Below are 25,737 nucleotides of genomic sequence, written 5' to 3'. Positions count from 1 at the left end.
TACTTCATAATAACAGTTGCCAGAAAGGTTTGAAGGGAAGTACAGTCTTATTTCACAGTACAGTAAACTTTAGAACAGGGAACCTCCCAATAAAGAGTTTAATTAATGATTTCTCTCTGTATGAGTTTCTTAATCAGAACTATATTTCCTTGATTCAAAATGCTAAACTGAACAAAAATTTATTTTAGGTTGAATCTAACAGCCCAAGCACCTCAACTGATTGGGTTTTTTGTTTCAAAATCAGTCTTCTTTAATAATCATGCTAATCATGCACTAATACTACCGGGAAAAAAAAAAATGTATGCATTGTTACCTTTAGAGGGGATGATCATAGAATGATTTGCGTTGGAAAGGACCTTTTAAGATCATCTAGTTCCAACCACCTGCTGTAGGCAGGGACACCCCTCACTAGACCAGGTAATTCAAAGCCCCATCCAGCCTGGCCTTGAATGCTTCCATAAAGGGGGCATATACAGCCTCTCTGGGCAATCTGTTCCAGTGTCTCACCACCTTCACAGTAATGAATTTCTTCCTAATATCTAGTCTAAATCTACCCTCTTTCAGTTTAAAGACATTAAACATGATATGTTATTGAGGCATCAATGGGGACAGGAGAGAAGATGTTTTTATCTTTTACAAAACCTGACAAGAAAATAACTTGTAGGAGTATAAGAAACACTCTGTGCCATCAGTGTAATTTTGCATCTAGTCCAAAACTTTGTGAGAGCATTTATATGAAAAGCTATTTAAGGAGAGCATATTAGCCTAACCATTTCCAGCATACTGCTCCATTTGAAGTTTTCAGCAGTCAAGTGTATTAAAGATATCAGAGCATGCATTAGTATGCACTTAAAGCCTCTTTATTTTTGTTTTTGGCTAATCCATTACCAGATGGATTATCCAGACTTTAAAATTAAAATTGTCTAATTACATCACATTTAAGGTAACAAATTTAGAAACAAATGCCACTTTTTGAAAGCTCTTCACCTGTTTTAATAAAAAATCCTATCAGGCTTTCCAAATGCTTTCTTGCTTTTTGTGAGCATGCTTTTGAGATCAACAAGTCTGCTTTCAGTTTTGCAACTGCTTTCATGATTTTTTTTCAAACCTTCATCTCTCTCATACTGTTTTTCTACAAACTTGCTTTACTATAAGGCAGCTTCTCTGTTCCAGTGATCATCTTTCTCACCTTTCCAAATATCTTCTGCACACACTAACATCTCCTAGATTGATGTTTCCTTAAATACCAGTTAACTTCTCTCCAAGTAATAAGCAGCAATCCCTCAGTGCTTCCTCAAACAGTACTTCTCTAGTTTCCTATTTCAAGGTAAGATTTCTGCATGACAGATTAATATTTTAATCAGTTTTGCTACACTACTATACTATATTTCTAGGGTTTTGTTTTGTTTTGTTTTGTTTTGTTTTTTCCTCAAATTCGGTATAGCAGTGAAACAATTTCCTAACAGAATATTAAATTAACACATGGGTGAAAAGTGACATTTGAGAAGTTTTAAAATATATTTATGTAAATTCTGCCTTTTTAGAAGTATTGCATACAAACACTTCCATTTCTTCCATTTACAAAGTTGATTGATAGAAGATGACATTCTAATGAATATTAAAGAAAACTTTTTTTTTTTTTTTTTTTTTAATGGCTCAAATGCTTGCAGTCTTAAAAACTACACAGGAACAGATAATTAAATTCAAAGTTCAACTATAAGTACTATATTTATAAGGTATTATTAAAATGGAAGAAAGATCCCTTATTCAGTAATGCACTGATAAAATATTTTATTCTCAAAGGGACTTCTTAAGGCCATCAAGTTAAATCCTCACCATCAGCAAGCCCAAGTGTCCAGGTTTTTGTTTTTTTGTTTGTTTTTTTTACAGTATCTGATCAGAGCTTTCCTGTGTTCCAATTCATATCCATTACCTCTTGTCTTGCTTTGATACTGAGCTCTTGGAAGTCCTTGTACCATCACATGAGGTAGTGATAATCCACCTCATAGTCATAGTGGAGGTGCCCCTTACATATTCAAAATTTTTTTCAGGCTGAGCAGGTCTAATTCAGAAACACAGAACTGTAGATGGGGTGAAAGGGACTTCTGAAGATCACCTAGCCCAAGCCTCCTGCTAAAGCAGGTTTCCTACAATATGTTGCATAGGAAAGTGTCCAGGCAGGTTTTGAATATCTTCAGAGAAGGAGAAGAATCCGCATGACACTTTGGAAACATTGTTTGTACGAAGACTTTTTTGGCCTGCTTCAGCTGACACTGGAGGCTGCCTTGTAGCCCATGTTTGCAATCACTACCAAGATCTCAAATCCTGAGCACAGTTTCAGAACTCCCCCTATATATTTACAAAACTTTCATTTCCTACGCTCTAGCAGCTATGCTTCTTCCTACCAAGTTATTACTGCTCATCAATCACCAGCTGAGCAGGTACTCGACAGTCCCCAGTTAGCAGTAAGGTGAAGACTGTGCTCACTCCTTGAAAGGGAAACAGCTACCACATGCAGAACTTTCTAGAACTTATTTCTCCATCTAAGTAACAGCCTGCCAGAAAGTACTCTCTGGAAATGTGGAAAAACTACTATAACAACTACTTATGTCTCTATTACCTGTTCTGTTTCTGTAGTAATAAACCTCACACTATGTAGTCATTGTATATTATTTATCTTCTTTTATTTCTAAACTGCCTCGCTTTCTTTTTTCAAATCTAGTACACATACGCGTAACTGCCTTTTTAACCATCTAAATCATTAATTTTCATCCTGAATTTTGTAGCTGTAATAACTCTTCATATAAACTATATCTAACAAGTGATCCAAACATAACTGGAAAATGTATGTAGTCTAAGAATTCATATTAGTACTTTTTACATCATTTTAATATTCTTTTCATGCATATGATCTCAATATTTCAGTCCTGTAGAGCAGGCAGATGCTTTCATAGTTCCTGTTGTGTTACTGATTGCAGAAAGCAAAATACTCTTTGACAAAATGAGGTGTGACGTTAGGTTTCTCTGCTACGGAAAGAGAAGTGAAATATAGTCATAAACTTTGCGATTTGAAAAGAAAAAGTAACTGAATACAAACAATCAATCTTAAAAAATTATCTATTTCAATAAATTAAAACAAAAATGTCATAGCAGATACTCTGCATCCTGAAATTCTGCATGGAGATTCTAAGGTTTTAAAAGAGTTTGTATGTGTGTGCCTGTATAATGCACACATTCACTTATCTCTACATATCACTCATTTTTTATGCATATATTGATGTTATTTTCATGTATGTATGCTGTGATTTAGTAATAGTGCTGGCTGTGATTGCTATTCCTACATTTCAAACTTCAATATGTTTCAAGCAATTTAGACATTAGATGAAATGACTTGTATTTGATTCTTAAATCTCTTGTAAAAAAAACTGTATAATTTTTATATGGATGTAATAATTTTAACCACTTCTTTTTTTTCTATCCATTATAAGGAAATATTTCTATTCAAAAATAAGCTTGATCCTCTAACTACTACACTGTTGACTTGACATGATGGAACAAAGTTTAATACAAGAGCCCTAACATTATGAAAGAACTGCAACTGAAAAAGCACTATATTTTCTTATTTTAGTTACTTCTTTCCAATCACATGATAATTAGTTGACCCTCAAGTAAGAAAGCAGAAAGAAATATAAACAATCGAATATCATACAATTATCTCATTTAAATGAGCTGGTTATATTAGTATTACAGTCCTATGTATAGAAGTTGGTCTATAGCATCAGTCTAGCTTTACAGAAAACAAACAAACAAACAAACATGATGAAGTTATGAAAGTTCATATATTTATAGGATACTGTTTATCTGATAATAATTACCCAAGCCTTCTAAAACAGAAAAAGATAGATCTGCTATTGTTAATAGCTTCGTTTCAGTTATTAATAGCTTCTCTCTTCAGTGCAGGCAATACTGATTACAACTAACTGTCATGTAAATTTTCATTTGTTTCTTCAATAAGAAATTTCAAAAATCATTTCTCCAAGTAGAAAAGAAGAAAATCAGAAGGGGAAGTGGAAAATTAATTTTAGAAAAGATTCTTCAGTGAATAACACCAATATTCTGAGACTCTTCATTCATTTTGCAAGGCATGGCTTCTGGGATCCAAGACACGTTTTGTAGGCAAATTCTGGTGGCATTAGCCACATAACAATTGTCAAGTACTCTTAAAGAGTGCCTGCTGAGCCCTTCTCTCTTTTCAAGCAAAAGAAATGACTTTAAAAAGTTTAGATCTCTGATCTTATGAAAAAAAACTATATTTCTTTCAGACATACCACAGAACATTTCTCCCCAAAATAACACCTGACTTCTTACCTGGCAAACAGCTGCAGTAAAATTCACCAATCAAATTGTGGCAATGGCCTCCATTTTGGCAGGGCTTGAAGGCGCATTCATCAATATCTGTGGAGCAGTTTTTGTCTGACAGAAAAGAAAATGAAACATTAAAACTATAAATCATACTGGGTTTGGGAAAGCAGAAAAGCTACTTCACAGTACAAGTGACAACTGCATAATTTAACTTTTCCAGGTTTGAAACACTATTTTATTTCTGCTTGACAGCTTTAAAAGTAGAGCTGTTCATACATCATAGCTGATAGTTAACAAATTAAATATTGTAAAGGAATAAATATGAGCTACATTTGCAAATGTATTCTTTATGTGTTCTAGCATTACATCTCAACACTGTAATTACTGGAATTATCTGCCATATTTTAAAAACTTTTTAATAGCCTCAGTAACAATAATAAGAAAAAAATCTAATTTGCTTCCCTGCTTAGTTAAATAAACCCATTCCTTAGAATAGAAAATCTGAAACAAAAGGAAAAAAAAAATGTGGGAGAGCATTGAGAAGATATAAAAGAGAATATTTAGAATACAAGGTAATATGTGAAACAATTAACTCATCAATATACCAGAGGAAATCCACAGTCTATCACACATCCACATCTATCTTTTGGGTACTGAATACATTTAGTGCAAGCTCTGGCATGCTATAAAGCAATTATACTGGGATCTTTCTGATCCAAAAACAAGAGTCAACTGTAGATAACAGAACAACTCATGTAACAAAGAAGGAAAGCTAGCACTGATGTAAGCAAGTGGTATTTGTTATTCTACTCACAGAGTGATGGAAGAATACTTATACCACTCAAATCAGATATAAGAGATAGGTAATGTCTCCCAGGAATCTAACTCTGTAGAAGAATTATCAACAAAAAAAATCATAGATTTTTGAATGCATTATTGGCAACCTCTTCAATAACAGAAAAGGCAACTGCAACACAAGTTGTCTGAGATTTGCATCCAAGAAAAAGGGAAGATTGGTATCTGAATATTCAGAAAATAAAATGAAGAATTAGGATGAAAGTGATCTATATCCATGCAAGAGGAGGGAAGAGGGGGTGAACAGCATAAGAGCAAAGGAATTCAGAAAAATCACAAGGAATGCAGAAAGTTGGTGATGTGAAACCTGTTGAGAGGCTGAACTAAAAACAAACAAACAAACAAACAAAAACATTAAGGAAGTTGCTCCTTTTTTTACGTTTACCTTTAAGTTTCTGTGGGAGAAGGACTCTGGATTTTAGGAGACAAGGTCAGCACCTTATTGGTTTCAAAAGATGAAAATACGCAACTAACAGAAAATAGGTCAGGTTAACCTAAGATAAGGATAACCTAAGAAATACAGCATAAGCATGTAAGCATGGAATCAAAACAGTGAAGACACTGAATGCTATTTAATTATCATGGGATGTGCAGGGTAGCAAGATACTATACTGTATGTATTTCAGCATTAAAGATGAAGAAAAGGTATGGTTTGCAGTTCAGTGGGAAGGATGGCTACTGATAATGATTGCCATCTTTCTAAATTATTTAATGCTTCTTTTGTTTCAATCATTGCTATAAAGGTCAGCTTCAAACAGATCATTATCATAACTGATACCTATGATTAAAGAGCAAAACCTCCGTGCCGAATGGAAAAGAAGGGTTAGAAAACATTCAGATGAGTTAGGTGTTTAGACAGGTAGGCCTGATAGACTTCATCCTTAGATACTTTGAGAGCTGGCTGGTAAAAACTCAGTTTTCTTTGTGAACTCAGGAAAGATATTTAAAGTACCTAAAAACTCCATGTCAGTCTTTAAAAAAGGAGAAAAGAAAGACCAGTGAAATTAAAGATCCATTTGGGTAATTTCAGTTCCTATAGAAAACATGGGGAAAAAAAACAGCAGCCTGCTTTATTGTAAGATACTAGAAATAAAACATGATTTATCCTAAATGAGCTCTATGTAAGCAAATCGTTTATATTCTACACCAGAACTATTGTTCTGGTTGATTAAAATTAAAAAGTGTACATTTTAGTCCAAGTCTCAGCAATGTTTCTCCTATCTCACATGACACACTGATAACTAGACTAGATAGGAATGACAAGATAGTATTACTAAATAAGTAAAATTTGCTAGAAAGTCACATTTGTATGTTAGTTATCAGCATACTTTCAGAATGGATGAAAAAATTGCAGAGATTCTGGAAGAGGTCTATCATGGAACAAGTTCCACTCAAGAATTTCAACAACAGTCTGAATGGTGGACAGTGGAATAATCTACAAAAATCAAGTTGGAGCACAGGCTTCACAGATTTTGATTGGAGATAAAGTTTCTTTTATTCAATAAGAACAAGTGAAAGATATCATAATATGTCAGATCATAAGTTAAGTGGGAGAAAAAAAATAGAAATTTGCTCCAAATCAGATGAGATACAGAAAAGGAACATAGCCAGTTAGATACAGAAATTAATCCTTCCATTCTTGTCTGCCCAGAATAAAGGTTCATTTGGAGTGCTTTACACTGCTCAGTGAGTTGAATTAAATAATAGAATTAGAATTACAAAACAGCCTGAGTTGGAAAGGACACACAAGGATCATCAAGTCCAACTTATGCCTTCATACAGAATGACATAAAAATTAAACCCTGTTTCTGAGCGTGTTGTCTAAACACTTTTTGAACTCCACCTGGCTTGGTGCTGTGACCACTGCTCTGTTGAGGAAATGAAGTCGAGAGAGCATTCAGAAAATGACAAAAAACTACAAAGCAGGACCTCTAAGGAAAAAGGAAAAGCAAAAAATGAATGAGGCTGTAAAGCCTAAATAAGGAAAGTTTGAATAGAAATGTGATGACAGTCATCAAATAAGAGAACGCCTTTGCAAATGCCCTTAGTTCTCCATTTCCATAGCCAACAGAATAAGAAGAAATGCATTTAAATTGCTGTGAGAGAATATCAGATTAAATGTTAAAGAACTCATAATGCTTAGAATAATAATATACTTAATATGTTACCTGAGGAAGATAAAGAATGCCTTTGGACATCTTTAAGAGAGATGTGAGACAAACAAGTCAGGAATGACAGTATATTAGTATTTGATTTCTGTGAGAGGAAGCTGGAACAGATGATATTTAGTGTTTTCTTCCAGTATTAAGATTATGTAACAGGACACTAAACCACTGAAGAAGATCAAAGGGCTTTTATGTTTATATGGTGAATTGAGTTGTCTTGAAATTTGGTATGCCTCATAATAGTGTAAAACAGGACAAGCATTTTAAATCAGTGGTCGTGTAAGAAAGACCAAGAGTCATCTACATCAAAAAGTCCGGGAAATTTAGAACCGAATAGGAAAGGTCTTAAGTTGCTTGGTATATGACAACAGAGCTGCCTCTTAAGAGCCCTGTGTTTCTGTCCAGATCTGTATCTCTGTCACCCTATCTAAACACATTTCTGTAGTCTCACTAGAGGCAAGACCAGGCATGCAGTAGTCAAGAGAAGCACAGGACACACTGCACATAATAAAAATATCAATGCTAACAGGGAGAAAAAGATTCTTCATAAAAACAACATATTTATACAGCTGCAAATATAGATGTATAGGGGGGCAGTACAGCTTTTGACACTTAGCCTGTAGTTGTCCAGCAAGTTTTTGCCTTTCGGCTGAAAAAATCATTACAAGATCAATGAGCCACTTTATACTTCTCTGATGTTCATTTTCTGCATGTGTAAAACTTCTGCTCTATTAGTTCAATAGTGATTTTGAAAAACACTGCACTTCCACGCTCACTTCCTTTCCTGAACATGACAACAAGCAAATCTCTGCTACAGGAGAGCAAACAAGCATGTGCACTGATGGAAATTTTGTGATAAACTTTGCTTAAAAAATGTTTTGTTTTGTTTTGTTTTGTTTTTTTTCTTTCTTTTTTTTTGTTTACTGCCAGTCAGCTCTGGTCAGTTACTGCTGCCAGATACAAGAAACTAAAAAGATACATAGCTGCTAAAGATGCAACTAGTAAACTGGAGCTGAACTGTAAGTATGGAAACAGTGATAGTGATCTAGAAAGGACTGCTGAGGATGACTTCAGCCTATGAACCCAACTGCAAAGCTACGACAAAAAATAAGAATGCTTGATGTATTCAAAAAAATGAGAATGAGTATTTATGTTTAAAGGTAATTTTACCTATGCATACTACAAAGTTCCATACAGTTCAAAGCCCCGTATATTTAAAAATATGTGGAAGGGATACAGGAAAAGCTCTGCCATTTATTCAGCCACACAAGGAAGTATGCTGTTGGTAAAAGCTTGAAGATCTCCATCTGTTTCATTTAGAACAAACAAAACCAAGAAGTGACTTGATTACAGTGTGTATCTACAAAGAGAAAATAATACGTGGATAGTAAGAACTTTTTTCCTTTTGTGTAGAAAGGTAGTGAGACACAACAGCCCAAAGTTGACTACAATGTACACAAAGTATTTAATATAAACTTCTAATTCTGATGGTGATTGCTACTTAAAAAAGTGACAGCCATATTCTGGCTATGCATTCAAATCAGAACTGAATGCTTTTGGATTCAGTGTGTGCTTTAATCAAAACTAAGTAATTAGATTCAGTACAGGGTGGTTAATGGGCAACATTAACAGCCTTCTGGTAAACAGACCTAACGTAGAGCATACAACCAGCGATCTAGGAGTTGTTAGAATGCTCCCAGAATAAATCACTTATCCTAGCCTTCTGCTGCTGGTTATCTTTTCTGGAAATAATTTAAGAGAATTCTGCAAGTCAGATATATTGTGTCGGAGACAGCCCACCTCAAGAGAGCTGGGCCCTATTGCATTCTTGTCATAATCTGGAATATATACATTCTGTCCTTGGGCAGCATACATGCTCTAGCAGTGCCTGGGAAAACTGGCTGTCAGGTGCTGCTCTGATGTTACCAGAGCAAATAATAGATGCACTTCTGTTTCTTGCCTGAATGCAAAAATGCTAAGGAAGAAGACTTCTGATGTAAGTTGTATACACAGCTTTAAAAACATCATTCCAGATTTAACACTTTTCCCTTTCCACCCCTCAGACACTCCTCAAATCTGGGCAAGCAGTAGTCCCTGGCAAATCTACCATTCAAATGTAGTGAGTCCAGCTATGGGGTGATATCCCCATAATCACCACTTTCTCCCAGTAGCCTAGTACCTATGGACTTGCCATTGCTAGCATCAAGCCGCAGGTTTTGTGTCAAGCTAACAGGAGACCTTAGGACTTGTGTCATGGTCAGATGGATCTTGCCATGTTTGTTTTAGTATTCCTTTGTTCTGAACAGTTTCATGTTGTTATTATTAGTAAGTTGTAGACAGGAATAACAATTCTACAGAACAGTGCAGCCCTAAAGTAAGGCTGCAGCTTATCACTGTTTGCTGGTAATAATGCAAACATAGAAGCTGAGCAAACACTATTCTAGGGATAACAAAAGAGACAAAAAACAAATGCCTAACATATGCAGAGTGCCTCAAATATAGCAAAATCAGAAATTATAGGAGGTTGCAAATCTGAGAAAGAAGTGTAAACAAGCAAAAAAATCCCATTAATCTGAAGAATGAAGAAGAAAAAGCCAGCTGTGTTGCTGAAGATGGCACAACATATAGTGATTAATGTAGTCATTCTAAAACCGATAACGTCAGACTTGTTCTAGCATGATGCTGCCAAAGAACAGGGGACCCAAACGCGAATTGTTGCACTTGATAAAAAGTCCAGTGTATACTGGGAAATATAAAAACCTCTGGTACGATGCTAAATTGTAATGCTAGATGTAAAAATGCTACAGTTTGTTAAATTGAAGAGTGGGCTTTGTCCAAGACCAATATTTTTAATTTTTGTTGTTATGAGAAGAAGAGCTGTCTGCTAGAAAACAGAACAAAAAATCCCCCAAACCTAGAAGAAGCTATTCTTATGTAAGATGTCCCTTCCATTTTCCAAATTCAATAACACAATATTTGGGAGCAATGAAAAATGCGCACTGTGGAAATTGACAGGTGACAGATTTCTTATATCAGAGTTCACTCACTTATTGTTCATGTCATAACATAAAGTTTAGTCCAAACAGCTAAGCTGAGATGGTTATAATGAAAAATTTGATGCAGTAGAAAATTCTGTTTTGTTATCCATATGTTATTTTTACATGTGTAGTCAGACAAAAAAAAAATGAAGTGGTACTCACTGTACTGGCATATTACTGTTCATTCTATGATGTCATGGTTGACATCACAGTATATATAAAACACATACAAAAAACCGTGATAAATTATTTATAGAAAAAGTAGGTAGTTTATCAAAATTTAGATACATTCCTACAAGAATTCAGGAAAATAAAGAATTTAAATAATCTTTTCCAGTCTAACACTTGTGCTTTAATTGCAATATGAGGTTTTCTAGACATGATTGCTTTCCATTTTTGAAGTGTTAAGGACTTCCCAGCAACCTACAACTTTTTTTTTTTTAACTTAACGCAAAGTAAACCCCTTCATTTTAAATCATGTTTCAATTTATCTAAATTAATTAAATATACTGTCATGCCCCCAAAATACTGATTAATGTTTTAAATATATTATTTTATACTTGAAAATTGGCATCACTATTGAAAAAACGCAGATCTAAAATAACGGGGATAAAATGAAATTAAAAAATAATCTCATAACACATCTAGTAGAGCAGTGATAAAGTAAATCCCACATAAACTAATTACATTTTTGATTGAAGAATTAACTTATCTTTTTTTTTCAGATGTTTCTGACTGTTACTATTCATCTTCTAATTTAAACAAATCATGCTTAGCATTTGCAGATGAGAAACTACTGGAGAGATGTGCCATTTGATTCTTCATACAAAAGAAACTGTCTAGTTTTTTAGGTAACTGGAAAAACCATTGCCTCTGAACTATAATTGATTTGTTTTTCTTTCTTGCAATTCGATAGGTTTTTATACATATTAGCCTATCAAAATTTCTATGTAATGTAATTTTCAGCATGATGAAACTTAAACAGACTTTTCTGCACTTGACTAATCTCTTTTTTTCCATTCAGTGTTCTAAGTTGAATTCCTTTCAGGGGAAGCATGTATATGCATTAGACACAAACGATAAATGTTCTCTAATAACCAAAGAAATACATATTGAATACTCTTTCACATTTGCACAGCATTTATTTTCCAGAAAGTTAGTTTTACACACTCAACTGTGGGAAGCTTGTCCTAGGTGACCTCTCTTTTGGGGTATTGCTGCAAGCCAGCAGCACAGCAGCACAGCCCCATTCCAGTAGCCCACTGTGGGTCAGAGCTCTGCTGGCCGGGGGCAAAAAAACAATCCCTGTGCAGCCGTACATCTTCAGGTTTTAGGTTGGTATGAAAAACACCAGCACTTAGTCTAAAGATAAGACAGAGGTACTTTGTTTTTGTAAGGCAGTATCAGTTAAAGGGCTACCTGGTTTTTGATCATGGGTGCATGTGAGGCTGAATATCTGTGACTTTAAATGTAGGTAAGCACTGAAAGATTTCTTATGACAATTCCTTTCTTTGAATCATTTGAGTACTGGAGATGATCACTGTGGAACAGATGATGAACAGACTTAATGATTTTAAACTGTGCAGCTGTCCTGACATTAACTAAATCTCTACTTCCAAGAAGTGCCTGAAAGAGGACAGATTTTGCACACTCACTGAAAGCCTTAGAAAGACTTTAAATCAAATGCACAAGAAAAGATTTAAAGCACAAAAAAGGTGCCAAGTTTTGCCTTGTGATGGAGGGGTTGAGCTACAAGGCACCACACTGCATTTTGTAATCTTGATTTATAAATGTTCAGTGTTAGAATAACCACTTGTTCAGCCACAATAGCCACTATGGGATTCCTCAAACTCATAGTATGAGACATACCAGAGGAAAATACATAGATTTTATCTTCAGAAAACATATAGAAGGCTTTAAATGTATTTATTCTGCTGTGTAAAGCTTAAAGACTTAAATAAGTCAACATTCAACTGACAGATTTTGACTGTTCATCTTATCTCTTATAACAACAAACAAGAATGAGAGAGATTGAAAACTTAAAACCAGGATCAAGTTACCCATAAAGCATTCATATGGACCATGATATAAATGAAGAAGTCAGATCAACAATCTCTTGAATATAAATAATAACAAAAGTCAATGCCAAGTGCTAACAGGACCTGGCAAAATCATGACAGTTACTTTTTAACTGTGCTATGACTGGTGGATACATGTGATGACTAAAATAAGTCACTTACATAAAAAGTAAATATTAGTGGTAATCCAGAGACAGCTAATTTGTGTCACCTAATTCTATGATTATTTCCAAGAGAGAACATGGTGCTCTGATCAGCAGCTTGCAGCCCACATAAACCTTTTGCTTTCCTGAATTTCTCTTCCCAACAATTTAAAACAATTCCAGCCTTATTCCAAATCATTTCTACATGCAGAAAGCATGCATGAAAAAATAATTAGCAAATTCAGGACCATGACAAGACTCCTTCACTACTGGTTAATTGTGCTTTAGTTTTAATATCTTATCAATAACTCACGGCATTCAGCCGTGCAACCTGCTATATTTCTGTGTTTCCACTCATCTGGTTAAATTAATTTGGTGATAAGATACTGAAGTGACTCAAGCAAGATGAATAAAAACCACGTTGGAGTTACGTTATTTCTCCACAATATTCACTGATGTCACTTTACTAACACAGGGATCACATGCACAGTTTAAAATCGTTTTAATTATAATCTCTAAAATTTAAAATAGGCAAAAGGGAAAGAATGACCCTGTTAATTATTTGAGATGAAAAAACATGGTTTTTTTCTTTGTGCAGGACACTGACTTCCAAATTTATTTTATTTTTTTTATTTCCTGGGATTTATAGTGTCAGAGGAAACCCACCCAAATTCTAAAAAGGTTTAGTAACCAATATGCCAAAAAATTGCCTCCTCCTTCTATATTGCTGGGGAATTCCATACCAGCCCACCTGAATTATGCTTTGATTCAAGGTATCTTGGTACTTAAGACACAACGAGTGTCCTGGTATTCAGTATTGAAATTTCCTACTTCAACTACATCCAGGTTCTGATAATTCCTGGAATTATCAAGTCTGGATAAATGGAACAGATCTTTTTCTAATTTGGTCTAGTATTAAATGTGGAGGTTGGTGGCCCTGCTTGTGGCGGTGGGGGTTGGAGATTCATGATCCTTGAGGTCCCTTCCAAACTGGGCCATTCTGTGATTCTGTGATTCTAATTTAACAAGGCTTTCCACTCTAACAGACATGGACTGCCTCTATCTATCCTGACCACCAAGAGTACTTGAAAGCCTTCTAACTGATAAAACCTAACAAAGCGTTATGTGGGAAGTTTTTGTCTAGTACCTCTTTCCTATGGGATAATTACAGTGATCTTGGATGTTGACTCCCACAAGAGGGCATTTGAGAGCAAGGTTTGATTTAATAGGGAGGGAAAGGCTTTTCCCTGTCTTCCTGAGAAGCTGCTTCACTTTATCTGCCTATCTGCTCAATGTAAAGGAATCCCTTTGCTGTGGGCTGCAAAGCTGCCAGTACTCAGGTGCTTACTATTTTAACAATAAAAATTGTTTCTTGAAGCAGACACTGCCAGAAGACTCCCCACTCCTCCCAGGAACCTCAGTTTGTTCAGGCATTATTTCTATCCCACTGGCTTTCCTCAGCAGGAGAGAATTGTTCTCTCCATCCAGGCCTGCTCCATCATGACAGAAAACTGTCTGCCTCCCACTCAACAATGCCCTTACAGCCCAACATGTATAGTACACTGGCTCAACCTAGCCTTGACCTGTGCTGGAATTTGCTGGTTTAACCCCTGCGCTGGAACACATTGGCTGCTGCTGCCCAGCTGTAGCTTCAGCAGCTCCAAGTGACCCTCTGAAGAGGGGGTGACATCACCAGCAATCACCGCCAGATGAACAGCAATCCAGCAGAAAAAAAATGTATATGTATAAAAAAACCAACTGGGTTTAAGACTAAAGAGGAAATCCATAGCGTGATCATTCTCTTGTGGGAGGTCTCAAGATGCTGATAACTAAATCCTAATCTCCCCAGTTTCTGGAGAAGATTGAAACTATCACCTGTAGGATTCAGAGGAATACTGGAAGAGTGAACATAATGAAAAAGAAAACAGGTTGATAATAGCAAATTCTTTGGTATAACAATTTGCATGTTTTTTTGTATCCATTATATAATATGGATTTTTATACTCTCAAATATTAACTGAATGAACCAGAAATTCTTGTATGTACATTATGTTTCCTTTTCCTTTAAAAAAATATTTTGAATGTACCACTGTTACTATGGCAATATCTTCTAGGGACATTTACATCAATACTAGAACTCAGAAGTACACAGGACATAAATGATACCATAAGGAAATGGTGAAAATTGAGCTAGTTGCAAGATATCAAAATCTGTACGCCTTGTTTCAAATGCCATATTGGTGGATTACATTCTTCTATTACTTTTTGCTTTTCTTAGAGCATACAAGATCAAATACTCTGTATTTGGCATCAAAGATTATTTCTGGGAAGGATGAAGCAGTTGTCAGAAGGCTTGGAGAGATCTGATTTAATGACATTCACAACAGTTGATTGTGCATTTATTGCACAACCAGCATAAGCACAAAGGAAAATATTCATTGTGATCAGGAATCTCCTTATCCCCACTTCCAGTTTCAATCAGTGCACTCGCTTATTTGCTTTCTTATGGTAGCTCATGTCCTGTCTCGCCAGAAAAAAAAAAAAAAAAAAAAAAAAAAAGTGATATCCAAAGCACATTCATGATGAAAGTTCTTACACAGGAAATAAGGCAGAAAACAGACCTTTTCAAAATGTACTATTATGTAACAGTGAACTTCTATGAGTTCACTATAGCCTCAAGGTACCCATTAAAATCTGTCTATAATCTACTGGTGACTGCTTTATCACTCATCATGAATCTTTTTGTCTTCCAATGGGCATACATTATAAACGAACTGTATGCATGAATCTAGGATTAAGAGTTCTTCCTAAGGAAAACATACCTTGTTTTGGGCAGTTTTTGTGACACCTACAATTCTCTTTATATTTCTAGTTCTTTAATGTAAATTCCATCATATCCCAAAGTAGCTGTACTTTTATAGGAACAGCTTTTCCTGCATTCTCCATTAAAACTGACTGGTTGAAAGCTGCCACAGAAAAATTATGTTTTCCATTTTGATCCTTGCAGCATAGTAATAGAAGTTTGTATGAATTCACCTTTTAGAAGTATCTTATTAAAAATGTTTCTGTTGATATGAACATGATGTAGACATACACTATGCAAACTCCTGACAGCAGTTAGCAAAAAAGAAAAAAAAGAAAAAAGAAAAACTATGATTGAGAAGGAAGTAAAGCACATGACAATTTTGTAATGCAGAATTGTTGTAGAATATGTTAGCAAGAATCAAGAAAAGTCATAGACATCTTTGGGAACTGCAACTAATATCAATTTCACAGATTCTAAATTTCTGTGTATCAACTTACATTCCTTGTGTCCCATCTGCCAATTCTTAACTATTGCCAAAATACATACGAAATGTTCCTAAATTGAATGTAGTTTGTATTACACTCAACCTCAAATGCTTTGTTTACTTCTAACTTAATTTTGCCTCCTCATTCTTCACCACTCTACTCATCCCTATAGTCTTCCATTTCTCCATAATTGGACTCTTCTTTTATTTTAGATTTTGAGCTTCCTATGAACGCACATTTGGTTTCTTATACGACTCCTGTTGACTTTGTTGGATTTCTGAGACTGCTCAGCAAATGGTGAATTTTTGCTGCCATGGTTCAACTTAGAATCATAGAATCACAGAATTGCTCAGGTTGGAAAAGAATTTAAAGATCATCAAATCCAACTGCAACTCAACCATACTACCCTAAACTCTAGCAACCCACTGCTAAATCATGTCCCTGAGCAACACATCCAAATGGTTTTTAAACACATTTAGGGGTGGTCACTCAACCGTCCCCTGGGGAGCCTATTCCAGTGCTTAACAAACCTTTCTGTTTTTCCTGATAAGTCTTTCCTGATATCCAACCTAAACCTCCCCTGGTGCAACTTGAGGCCATTTCCCCTTGTCCTGTCACCTGTCACCAGTGAGAAGAGACCAACCTTGTTCTCGCTGTGATCACTTTTCAGGTATTTGAAGAAAGTGATAAGGTCTCCCCTCAGCCTCCTCTTCCCCAGACTAAACAGACCCAGTTCCTTCAGTCTCTCTTTGTAGGGCAAGGAGAGAGCCCTTCACAAGCTTTGTTGCCTTCCTTTGGACTTGCTCCAGTACCTCAATGTCTCTTTTATATTGAGGTGCCCAAAACTGAACACAGTACTCAAGGTGAGGCCTCACCAATGCTGAGTACAGGGGCAAGATTACTTCCTTAGCCCTGTTCACCACACCATTCCTGATACAATCCCTTCTTGGGCACCTGGGCACACTGCTGGCTCATATTCAGCCGACTGCCCATCAGTACACCAAGGTCCCTTTCCGTCAGGCAGCTTTCCAACCACTCCTCCCCAAGCCTGTAGGGTTGTCTGGGGTTGCTGTGACCAAAACACAGGACCCAAACTAGGCCCTAGTCATGCAGTTTACCTTGGCCCATCATTTCAGTCTATCCAGGTCCCTCTGTACTGCCTTTCTCCCCTCAGGCAGATCAACACTCCCTCCCGACTTACTGCAAAACTTTACTGAGGGTGCACTGAAACCCCTCATCAAGATCGTTAATAAAGATGTTAAATAGAAGTGGCCCCAGTACTGAGCCCTGGAGGACACCGCTTGTGACCGGCCACCAACTGGATTTAACTCCATGGACCACAAATCTTTGGGCCCTGCCATCCAGCCTGTGTTTCACCCAGCAGGGCATATGCACATCCAAAATATGAACAGCCAGCTTCTCTATGAGAATGTTTGGGGGACAGCATCAAAGGCTTTACTGAAGCCCAGGTAGACCACATCAACAGCCTTACCTTTATCCACTAAGAGGATCTTCCTACTACCTCTTGTGACATATTAATACTATTAATTTGCATCACTGAAACCAGCACCTGAAAGTCAGTGTGTTCCAGTCCCTGACATCACTTGACACCTGACAGCCAATTAGTTGTTAAGATAGCATATTCTGAGACAGTTTTATTGATTTCCCTATGATCCTGTTAGCTGCTTGTCACAGCAAGTAGGTTCATGAAGACTGTTCCTGATGGAAAAGCTATTTTCTTAAACCTGTTAGACACACAAATAATCGTGCAAATTCCAGGCTACTTATCATAAAGATCTAATGGCAACTTTCTTGAAGAGCAAAGTGTTCTCTTCCTAAAAGTGTATTCTCATTTCTATCTGAATCACAAGAATAGTATGGCTGTGATATGATCTTCTGAAGATAAATACTACCAGCTTTATCTATTCTTGCTTACCTAGAAAAAGACTAAACAATGTTTTTCACAGACTGTGTGTTTTCTGAACACTTTTTATCTCAATAAAATATAGTTTTTCTTTCCATCAATTAATCAAACATCTCACACATTGCTTTCAGTTAGTATCATATTAGTAAGGAAGCAAAAGCAGATTAGCAATAGTGCAGAACACTGAGTTGAATTTTTATTTATTAATGCTAAAACACTAAACGAAATACAATAATGATTTTTTTTTTTTTTTTGTTATTGTTTTTTTCATTTTTAGCTACTTAATGTCTTAAGTACAATAAATCTTACCAGTGACTCCTGGAGGACAAACACAACTGTAGTCTGCAACCAGGTCCAAACAAGTTGAATTATTTTTGCAGAAGCCATAAGTGCAATCATCAAAGTTGATTTCACAGTTAAGACCTTCAAATCCTTTGTTGGAAAAACAAAATAAAACAAAATAAGAGCTAGACATTATTCAGCTATGTGTGCCTTCTTTTATAAAGCACGTCTTTGGGTATACTTTTTTTCCTAAAGAATAGATTATTTTCAATTTACTCCTATAATATGATTATCTGTCTTTTTGAAAGATCTTCCTAAAATCTTTTCCTGTGTTATCATTAACAAAAAATACATCTGACCATTAAACATGCTTTAAAAAGAGTTAATAATTGAAAGAACAAGCTTAGTATTCAGTATTTTCATTAATCTAGTTGAATTTTCTGTTCAGCAGAGACTAAATAACTGGTGTATCATTTGCTATTTTGAGGACAGTACAGATGAAGTTAAGATATGCTGGGATTTGGACATCTGTTCTGTTTTAATAATCAATTCTGAAATAATTACTTCTCTGATTTTTCTCTTTTTTTTTTTTTTTTCTCATGTAATAGTGACTCTTAGCAAACTAGCAAGTCCAAAAGGTTTTTTTTAATACTTGAAATTGAGAGAGAATATCCACTCCACTATCTGACATTTTACGGTTTTGTAAATGTATTCTAATTCATGGTCATGCTTCAAAATGACTATCATTAGTGCTGTCACAGGCCATGGCTGTGGGAAGACCATGACTAATGCTAAGCTATCAACATCCTCAGCGCAAGGCATATTCTCATAATTTCTCAAACTGACCATGGAACCAATTTCCACTGATCCTTAAGTCATAAAACTTTAGAATTATCCTGAGTTCATTAATAATGTATTCAGAAGCAGTTCTCATTTGCAATCAGAGTTTAATCAGACCCATGTCTCACAGGTAACAAGTAAGCCACAAAGTTATTAATTTAGAAGCCAAGATTTATTTTTCTGTAAGCTGATCAGGCAGTCTAAACAGAAAAGTGATCTTTTCCAAGGTAAATATTCAACTACCTTCCAGTATCTGTTTTGGCTTCTAATTTAAACTAATGATGGAGGCTGTACTTAAAAGAATTATTTGCATTAATTTTGTCTTTTGTGAAGAGTTTCTATAGTTATCACCACCACCACAATGCTTGTATTAATTTATAAATAATAAAAAAGCAACTTTGTAAGCTATGAAATCAATTCACTATCAAACTCTAAGTACAAAATATTAATGTCTGGTATTAAACTCATATATAAGGCATTTTAAAACGCAATTTGTAAGCCACAGATTTTTTACTCTTCTCAAACTACATTTATAAAATACATTAAAATATTCATCAATAACTCATTTTTGAAAGTATCTCAGAAAGACACTGTAATTTTAAATGTTTTAAAGTTTTTCAGTTTTTTCTGGAACTACTTTTTTCTTGAAACTTCTCATTTGTTCACATAATTTATATTTTACTGGGCAATATGCACTCTTACAAAACCAGACCAAAACTACTGAAAATCATTCTTTTTGTCTGTGCAATTTTAGCATTTTTGCACTGAAGAACTGTTACAAAATTATTATTTTGGCCATTATGACTTACTTCCTGTACTCAGTCAGAAAATTGCAAATTAGTATATCAGTATAATATGTTTTCTTTGTAAGTTTCATGATTGAATTTTATGTGATTTCCAAATGCAATGTATTTATGTTTTCTTCACTTGTTCACTTATTATTATTATGCGGTTTTATGTGATAAAAGCAACACATTTATCTGCCTCCATTTATTATAAGTGTACATGTTTTATTGGACCCCTTGAAGGACTAAGATGCAAATGAAACCAGTAAAGAATAACTAACTTTCACAGACAGGAAATTTTAACAATGATTTTCAAGACTGTCAAGAAGATGTCCTGCAGACTGCAGGCAATTTTGAGAATTGTCAAAGAAAAAAAATAAATTATTTTGAACAATTTACCTTCAGGGCAAATACAGTTGTATCCATTGACATCACTGTGACAGACAGCACCATTCAAGCAGGGACTTGAGTCACATTCATTCATTTCTATTTCACAGTACTGTCCTGAAAAACCTGCCAAGGAAGCAAAGTGATCTTTGATTTTCTTTGTCTCTTTATGTGTGCTTTTAACATGAAACTGTTATTTCCAATGCTTTACTGTAATTGAAACCATTTCATTGAAAAATGAACCTGGAAGTCAGAACCTCTGTACTTTATTAACAAAGAATTAAATTTTACACATTTCTTATCAAACACCACAAATACATGCCTTTATTCCTGAAATAAAGCAATAAATAAAACGGGGTATTTCCAGAAAGTAACAAGAAATTCATAGCCTTATGCAAATTTTCACATATTATGCATATTTTCACACATTTTGCTTATAATAGAGTCACTTCAAATTTTTTTAATACTTTTTGTGAATCTTGACATGTTACTATAAGAGGTGGTACATCAATTATCTTTCTTTTGTTGTCTTATTCTTTCAGCTGTGAAGATGTAAAATATATACAAGTACTTTGAGGCATAACAAACACATGTCATGCAAGTCAGATTTTCAGCATGCATGAGTTGTATAGCTTAATTACAGTAGGTGAGGATGTTGTCTATGTACCTTAATAAAAGCTGGAAAAAAATAGCATAATTAAAAGCAAACTGTAACTCAGTTCTTTTCCAATTTCTGACATGTATTTTGATACACTGCACTGGTGCAGGTGAACACATGCTGGCAGTGGGGTTGCAATCTCCTGTGTAAGGTGAGACTGGAGCTACCATGTGCTGCACACAGATGGTTACATTCGGCTCCAGGAGCTCCACTGCAGGGCACAGCTAGGCCCCACTGCCAAGATGGAGGCACCTTTGGGAAGCATATTTGAACAAGAGCAGAAAATGCCAGACAGGTAGGGGGAGCATCTGAATGAAGAAATATATATGTGTATATATATATATATATATATATATATATACACATATATTTTAATTAAGCTCATGGAAAATGAAAGCTGTATAGCAAAGACATGGCACACCATAAAACATGTATATTTACTTAAAGAAAAATAAATCCCAATCTGTGCATTTTTTAACAATAATCTTTAAAACTAGAAAATACAAGCTAATACATTAAAAAAGTAGCGTATGTTAAAAAAGACAAATGTTTTTACACCTTTCCCTCCTACTTCCACATCATTTTTAAAAGACTCTAAAACCTTATCTCATTCAGGAAACAAATTCAAAAAAATTCAAAAGCCTTCTGAGCCGTGATAACGTGTCAATCTATAAAGCATTTGTGAACACCAGAAAAAATAATTTGTATAGAGTTGATGGTTGTGTCAGCAAAGCAGTAACAAATGCCAATAAATAATGGAGTGTCCTGGTGCGGTGTGTGTCTATCAACACACATCTTTCCTCTTTCTTGCAGAATTTATTTATGAATTCTAATATGTGGTTGAGGGCTTAGGTAAGATACAGTACATAACCTCAACAGAATACAGGAGAAACCTGGCATTAGATATGCTTTAAAAAAAAAATCTTATTTTTATTCTTGTTTTAAACTGAATTTTGTCAGAAGAACCCCTACAACAATCACTGTTTAGATTATTCTGGATTATTTGGTATCATATCTTTCTAATGATTATCTTACTATTAAACAAAATGTAGATGATCTGTAATAGTATGTTGATAGTAGCTGGTCCAAAGTGTGGATTACGATGATGCAATCTGTAATTCTGTCTCTCCTTTAACAGATAGTATGATTTACAATCCTTGCTAGCCATACTGTAGTATTTTGAAATATCATTGTCATTTTTGGGAGGACACATTACTTACTAAACACTAAAAATAAGAATATTATCCAAGGAATGGTTATCAGGTTGAGAACATATTTTTTCACAAGCCTTTTTTTTTTTTTTTTTTTTTTTTAAAGAAGTTAAAAATGAACCACTGTTTTCACTTGCATATGTAATGAAATAAAACCAGATATTATAAATGCAGTTTTTATGTGAGGACTGCTCTGAAAGTAATGCTCTGAAAGTTTTGTTATGTTGGCCAATGCTGTCAGAGGCAGATGGATGTTTGTGGTATGGCAGCAGAGGTTGAACCTTCCCTCCAGTATTCCATTACATTTTGCTGCCATGTAACAGGCACCCGACAAAATGACATCTGAAATGGAAGTGCTTATGAAGCAAAGGTGTGGAATTTAATTCCTCTATGTGGAAAAAATGGCACCCACTGATGTTCATTGATGCTTGCTGAACATTTATGGAGACCAAACAGTGGATGTGAACACAGTGATGCATGCCCAGGTGGTTCATTTCAGCAGTGGCAATGATGACAGCAGGTCACCTCCACTGGTGCAAATTAGGCTTTGTAGGGATGGGATCACATAGGCCAAGGCTCCAAGGAATTGGACTTACAAGGAGCACAAAGAAGAATATGAAAGTCTTCTATAGGTACAGCAACTGGAAAAGGAAAGTCCAGGAGGACATACCCTTGCTAGTGGGTAACATGGGTAGGCTAGTAATGACGGATGAGGAGATGGCTGAGGTATTTAACAACATTTTTGCCTTAGTCTTCACTAGCAACTGCTATTCACAGAGACCTCAAGCATGTGATTCAGAACTGGGGGAGCATTGCTTCTCCTGCTGTAAGCAAAGATAAGGTTCACAACCACCTAACAAACCTGATCATCCCTAAATCCATGTGTCCCAATGCATCCCAGAGTCCTGAGGGAATTGGCTGATATAGTCACCAAGTCACTCTCAATGATATTTGAAAAATTGTGGTCAGGTGAAGTCTTCAGTGACTAGAAAAGATGTAACATAATACCCATTTTTAACAAGAAAGGATGACCCACAGAAACACTGCTAGCCTCACTTCAGTGCCAGGACATATCGGATCAGATCATGAAAACGATGCTAAGGCACATAAGGAGATATGGGATAATTAGCATGGGTTCACCAAGGGCAGGTTCTGCCTGAACAACCTTGTTGCTTCTTTTGACGGCATAAGTGCATCAGAGAACAAGGGAAGAGCCACTCATGATGGACTTCAGCAAGGCCTTTGACATGGTCCTCCACGGTATCCTTCTCTCTAAATTAGAAAGATACAGATTTGACAGACAGACTATTTGATGATGAGGAACTGGTTGCAAGATCATTCCCAGAAAGTGGTAGTCAATAGCTCAATGTCTGGATAAAAACCAGTGACAAGTACTGTCCATCAAGGCTCAGTACTATGACCAATGCTCCTTAATATATATTCATCAATGACATGAAAAGTGAGATTGAGCGCACCCTCAGCAGGTTTGTGGATGGTACTAAGCTGTGTGGTCAATGTAGAAAAAAACTTGTCAACCTAGTCATCATTTTTCAAGGCAAAAAATATACTGCAAGATATAATAAAATAAAGACTGCCAGACTTCAAGGGTTATCAGCACTGTTGCTTGTAACATAAATGTTACAGTGTTACCATTAAATATTCAAGGTTCCAATGTAAAAACTGCTGTTCACTTTTTTAATGATCTCCTTCCTAACACCTCTGTTGGTAAGAATGCCTTTGAACTGTTTTTTTTTTTTCAGATAATGCCTCCATTTCCCCTGAAAGAGAGAACAATTAGGCCACCTTCTAGCCCTCTTTTATCCAAACTAGACAACTCAGTTGTCCTTAGCCTATCCTCTTAGGACATACCTCCCTGCTCTTTGTCAACTTTGTTGCCTCCTCTGGATGCTTTCAAGTGCCTGACATTCTTTTTATACTGTAGAGCCCAGAACTGTACACAATATTCAAGGACAATTAAAAAAAAAGAAAAATGACAATGCTAAATATAGAGGAAGAATCACCTCTTTTGATTGACAAGCTATGCTGTTTTTAAAGTACCCCCAAACACAGTTTACCCTCTTGTCTTCCTGCGCACACTGGCTCTTGCTGAGTTGCCTGTCCCCATACTCTTATCTCATTTTTATCCATTTTTTATCTATTTACATATCTTGATTCTATATACGTATATGCATGTGATGACTTATGTTCTCACTCAGTCTTCAGTCTGTTGACACAAACAAACTAATAAGCATTCCATATTTCCTCATAGGTTTTATTCATTAGATCTCTGTCGAGTCAAGCTCCTGTTTTTTCTGTTCCTGTACTCCCATATAATACAGTTTTCTAACTTGTGCTCTAATGTGCAATATGACCCTTAATTTTTACATTTCTGAGAAAAGAATATTGTCACTTTTGGGGCAACTGTGTGATGTTTGAGAATCATAACTAACTTACATCACCTATAGCTCCCAAATTTTCTGTGTAATTTCCTAATGAATTAAGTAATTTAAAAACATTCTTTATTTGAAACACAATCATTTACCCATGTATTATGAGAGAAAGGTAAAAATTAATTACTATAAATCTTTTATTAATAAATTTTAATGCACTATATACACATGAATTGTCACATATTTAATTATTCTTTAATTCATAAATTATTTCTATTCTAATTATTTCTATGTCTATTTCTAAAACATTGTAAGTTGGAAGAGTAAGTTTGGAGGCACGTGTAGTACCAATGGCACCATGTTAAAATTTTATATAAATTTAGCTACAATGTCAAATTGTCATGTTAAAAACTGTGAAACTCTTAGACTAAAGCCTTCGTTAAAGTAGCAATGAGAATACATCTCTCTTAAGCAGCAAATATAACTCTAAGGTTTTGTTATTTGTATCTCACTGATCTGCAGATATACAATCAGACATTGAGGAAGAGTTCTAACAAGACTTCTGCCAACTTCAAATGATAGAAAAATGCTCAAGATGTTAGACTGTTAAAGAAAGAGAGAAGCCCTTTATTCACTCCTTTTATAGATATACAGCTTAATCAGAAACTGTTAAAAATCTTTCCTCATGGGAGTGGTACAGAACACTTGATTTCTTGAGTCTTTATAGAATGTTTTATTGTATTCACTAATAGGTAGAATAAAGCATTATTTCTCTAGCAAGCCTATGGTTACTGTATTTTGCATTTCCTCCTTCATCTTCTATTAAGTTTGTCCTAACTCTTAGTCATTTTATATATGATGGACTTGATATGCTGAAAAATGAAACCGTTGCCACTTCAACTCTCTTTAAACTCAAATTTTATGAGTTATTAGCTCACAACTGTATTGCCTCAACTTCTTGCTGCCTTTCTTACTTTCCAGGGGGGAAATAATAATTTCTTCATGTCAGAGCAAAAGCAGGGAGATGGAAAACAAAGCTGCGATGAAAGGGGATATTCTACAGGTTGTTGAGAAATAAAGAAAATTCTTCAGTATGTTAGCTTTTCTTGTTAGCCACTAAAAAAACATGAAGTTACTGCCACTTTTATTTCTTATAAAGAAGAATCTTCATGATTTGGCCTCTCTGAACTATTCTAGATGGAAAAAATGAGAGACTGCTACTGTTTTGATAATTTCTCATCTTTCACAGTGGCAGCAACCATCTTTTAGCCTGGTTCATCAAAAAGATGTCCCCCAATTAAAAGAAAAAGAAATAGATATATCTACTT

General features: G+C 35.3%; 1 protein-coding gene across 1 annotated transcript in view; it reads right to left on the bottom strand.

Annotated features, from left to right (window-relative positions):
• Positions 1–2,820: 2,820 nt before the first annotated feature.
• Positions 2,821–25,737, bottom strand: part of LOC149919154 (uncharacterized) — a 34,824-nt gene continuing 11,907 nt past the window's right edge. Inside the window, exons 2-5 of the mRNA XM_090136214.1 lie at positions 20,163–20,276; positions 18,166–18,288; positions 4,369–4,473; positions 2,821–3,027 (exon numbers count right to left, since the gene is read on the bottom strand). Coding sequence (XP_089992340.1) covers positions 2,966–3,027; positions 4,369–4,473; positions 18,166–18,288; positions 20,163–20,247 — 375 coding nt within the window. The 5' untranslated portion in view covers positions 20,248–20,276 and the 3' untranslated portion in view covers positions 2,821–2,965. The remainder of the gene's footprint in view (positions 3,028–4,368; positions 4,474–18,165; positions 18,289–20,162; positions 20,277–25,737) is intronic.

Source organism: Phasianus colchicus, chromosome 2, assembly GCF_987193195.1.
Source record: "Phasianus colchicus chromosome 2, bPhaCol1.hap1.1, whole genome shotgun sequence".
NCBI classification, from domain to species: domain Eukaryota; kingdom Metazoa; phylum Chordata; class Aves; order Galliformes; family Phasianidae; genus Phasianus; species Phasianus colchicus.
The sequence above is the reverse complement of the archived record's forward strand: the minus strand, read 5'-3'. Positions and strand labels throughout refer to the sequence as shown.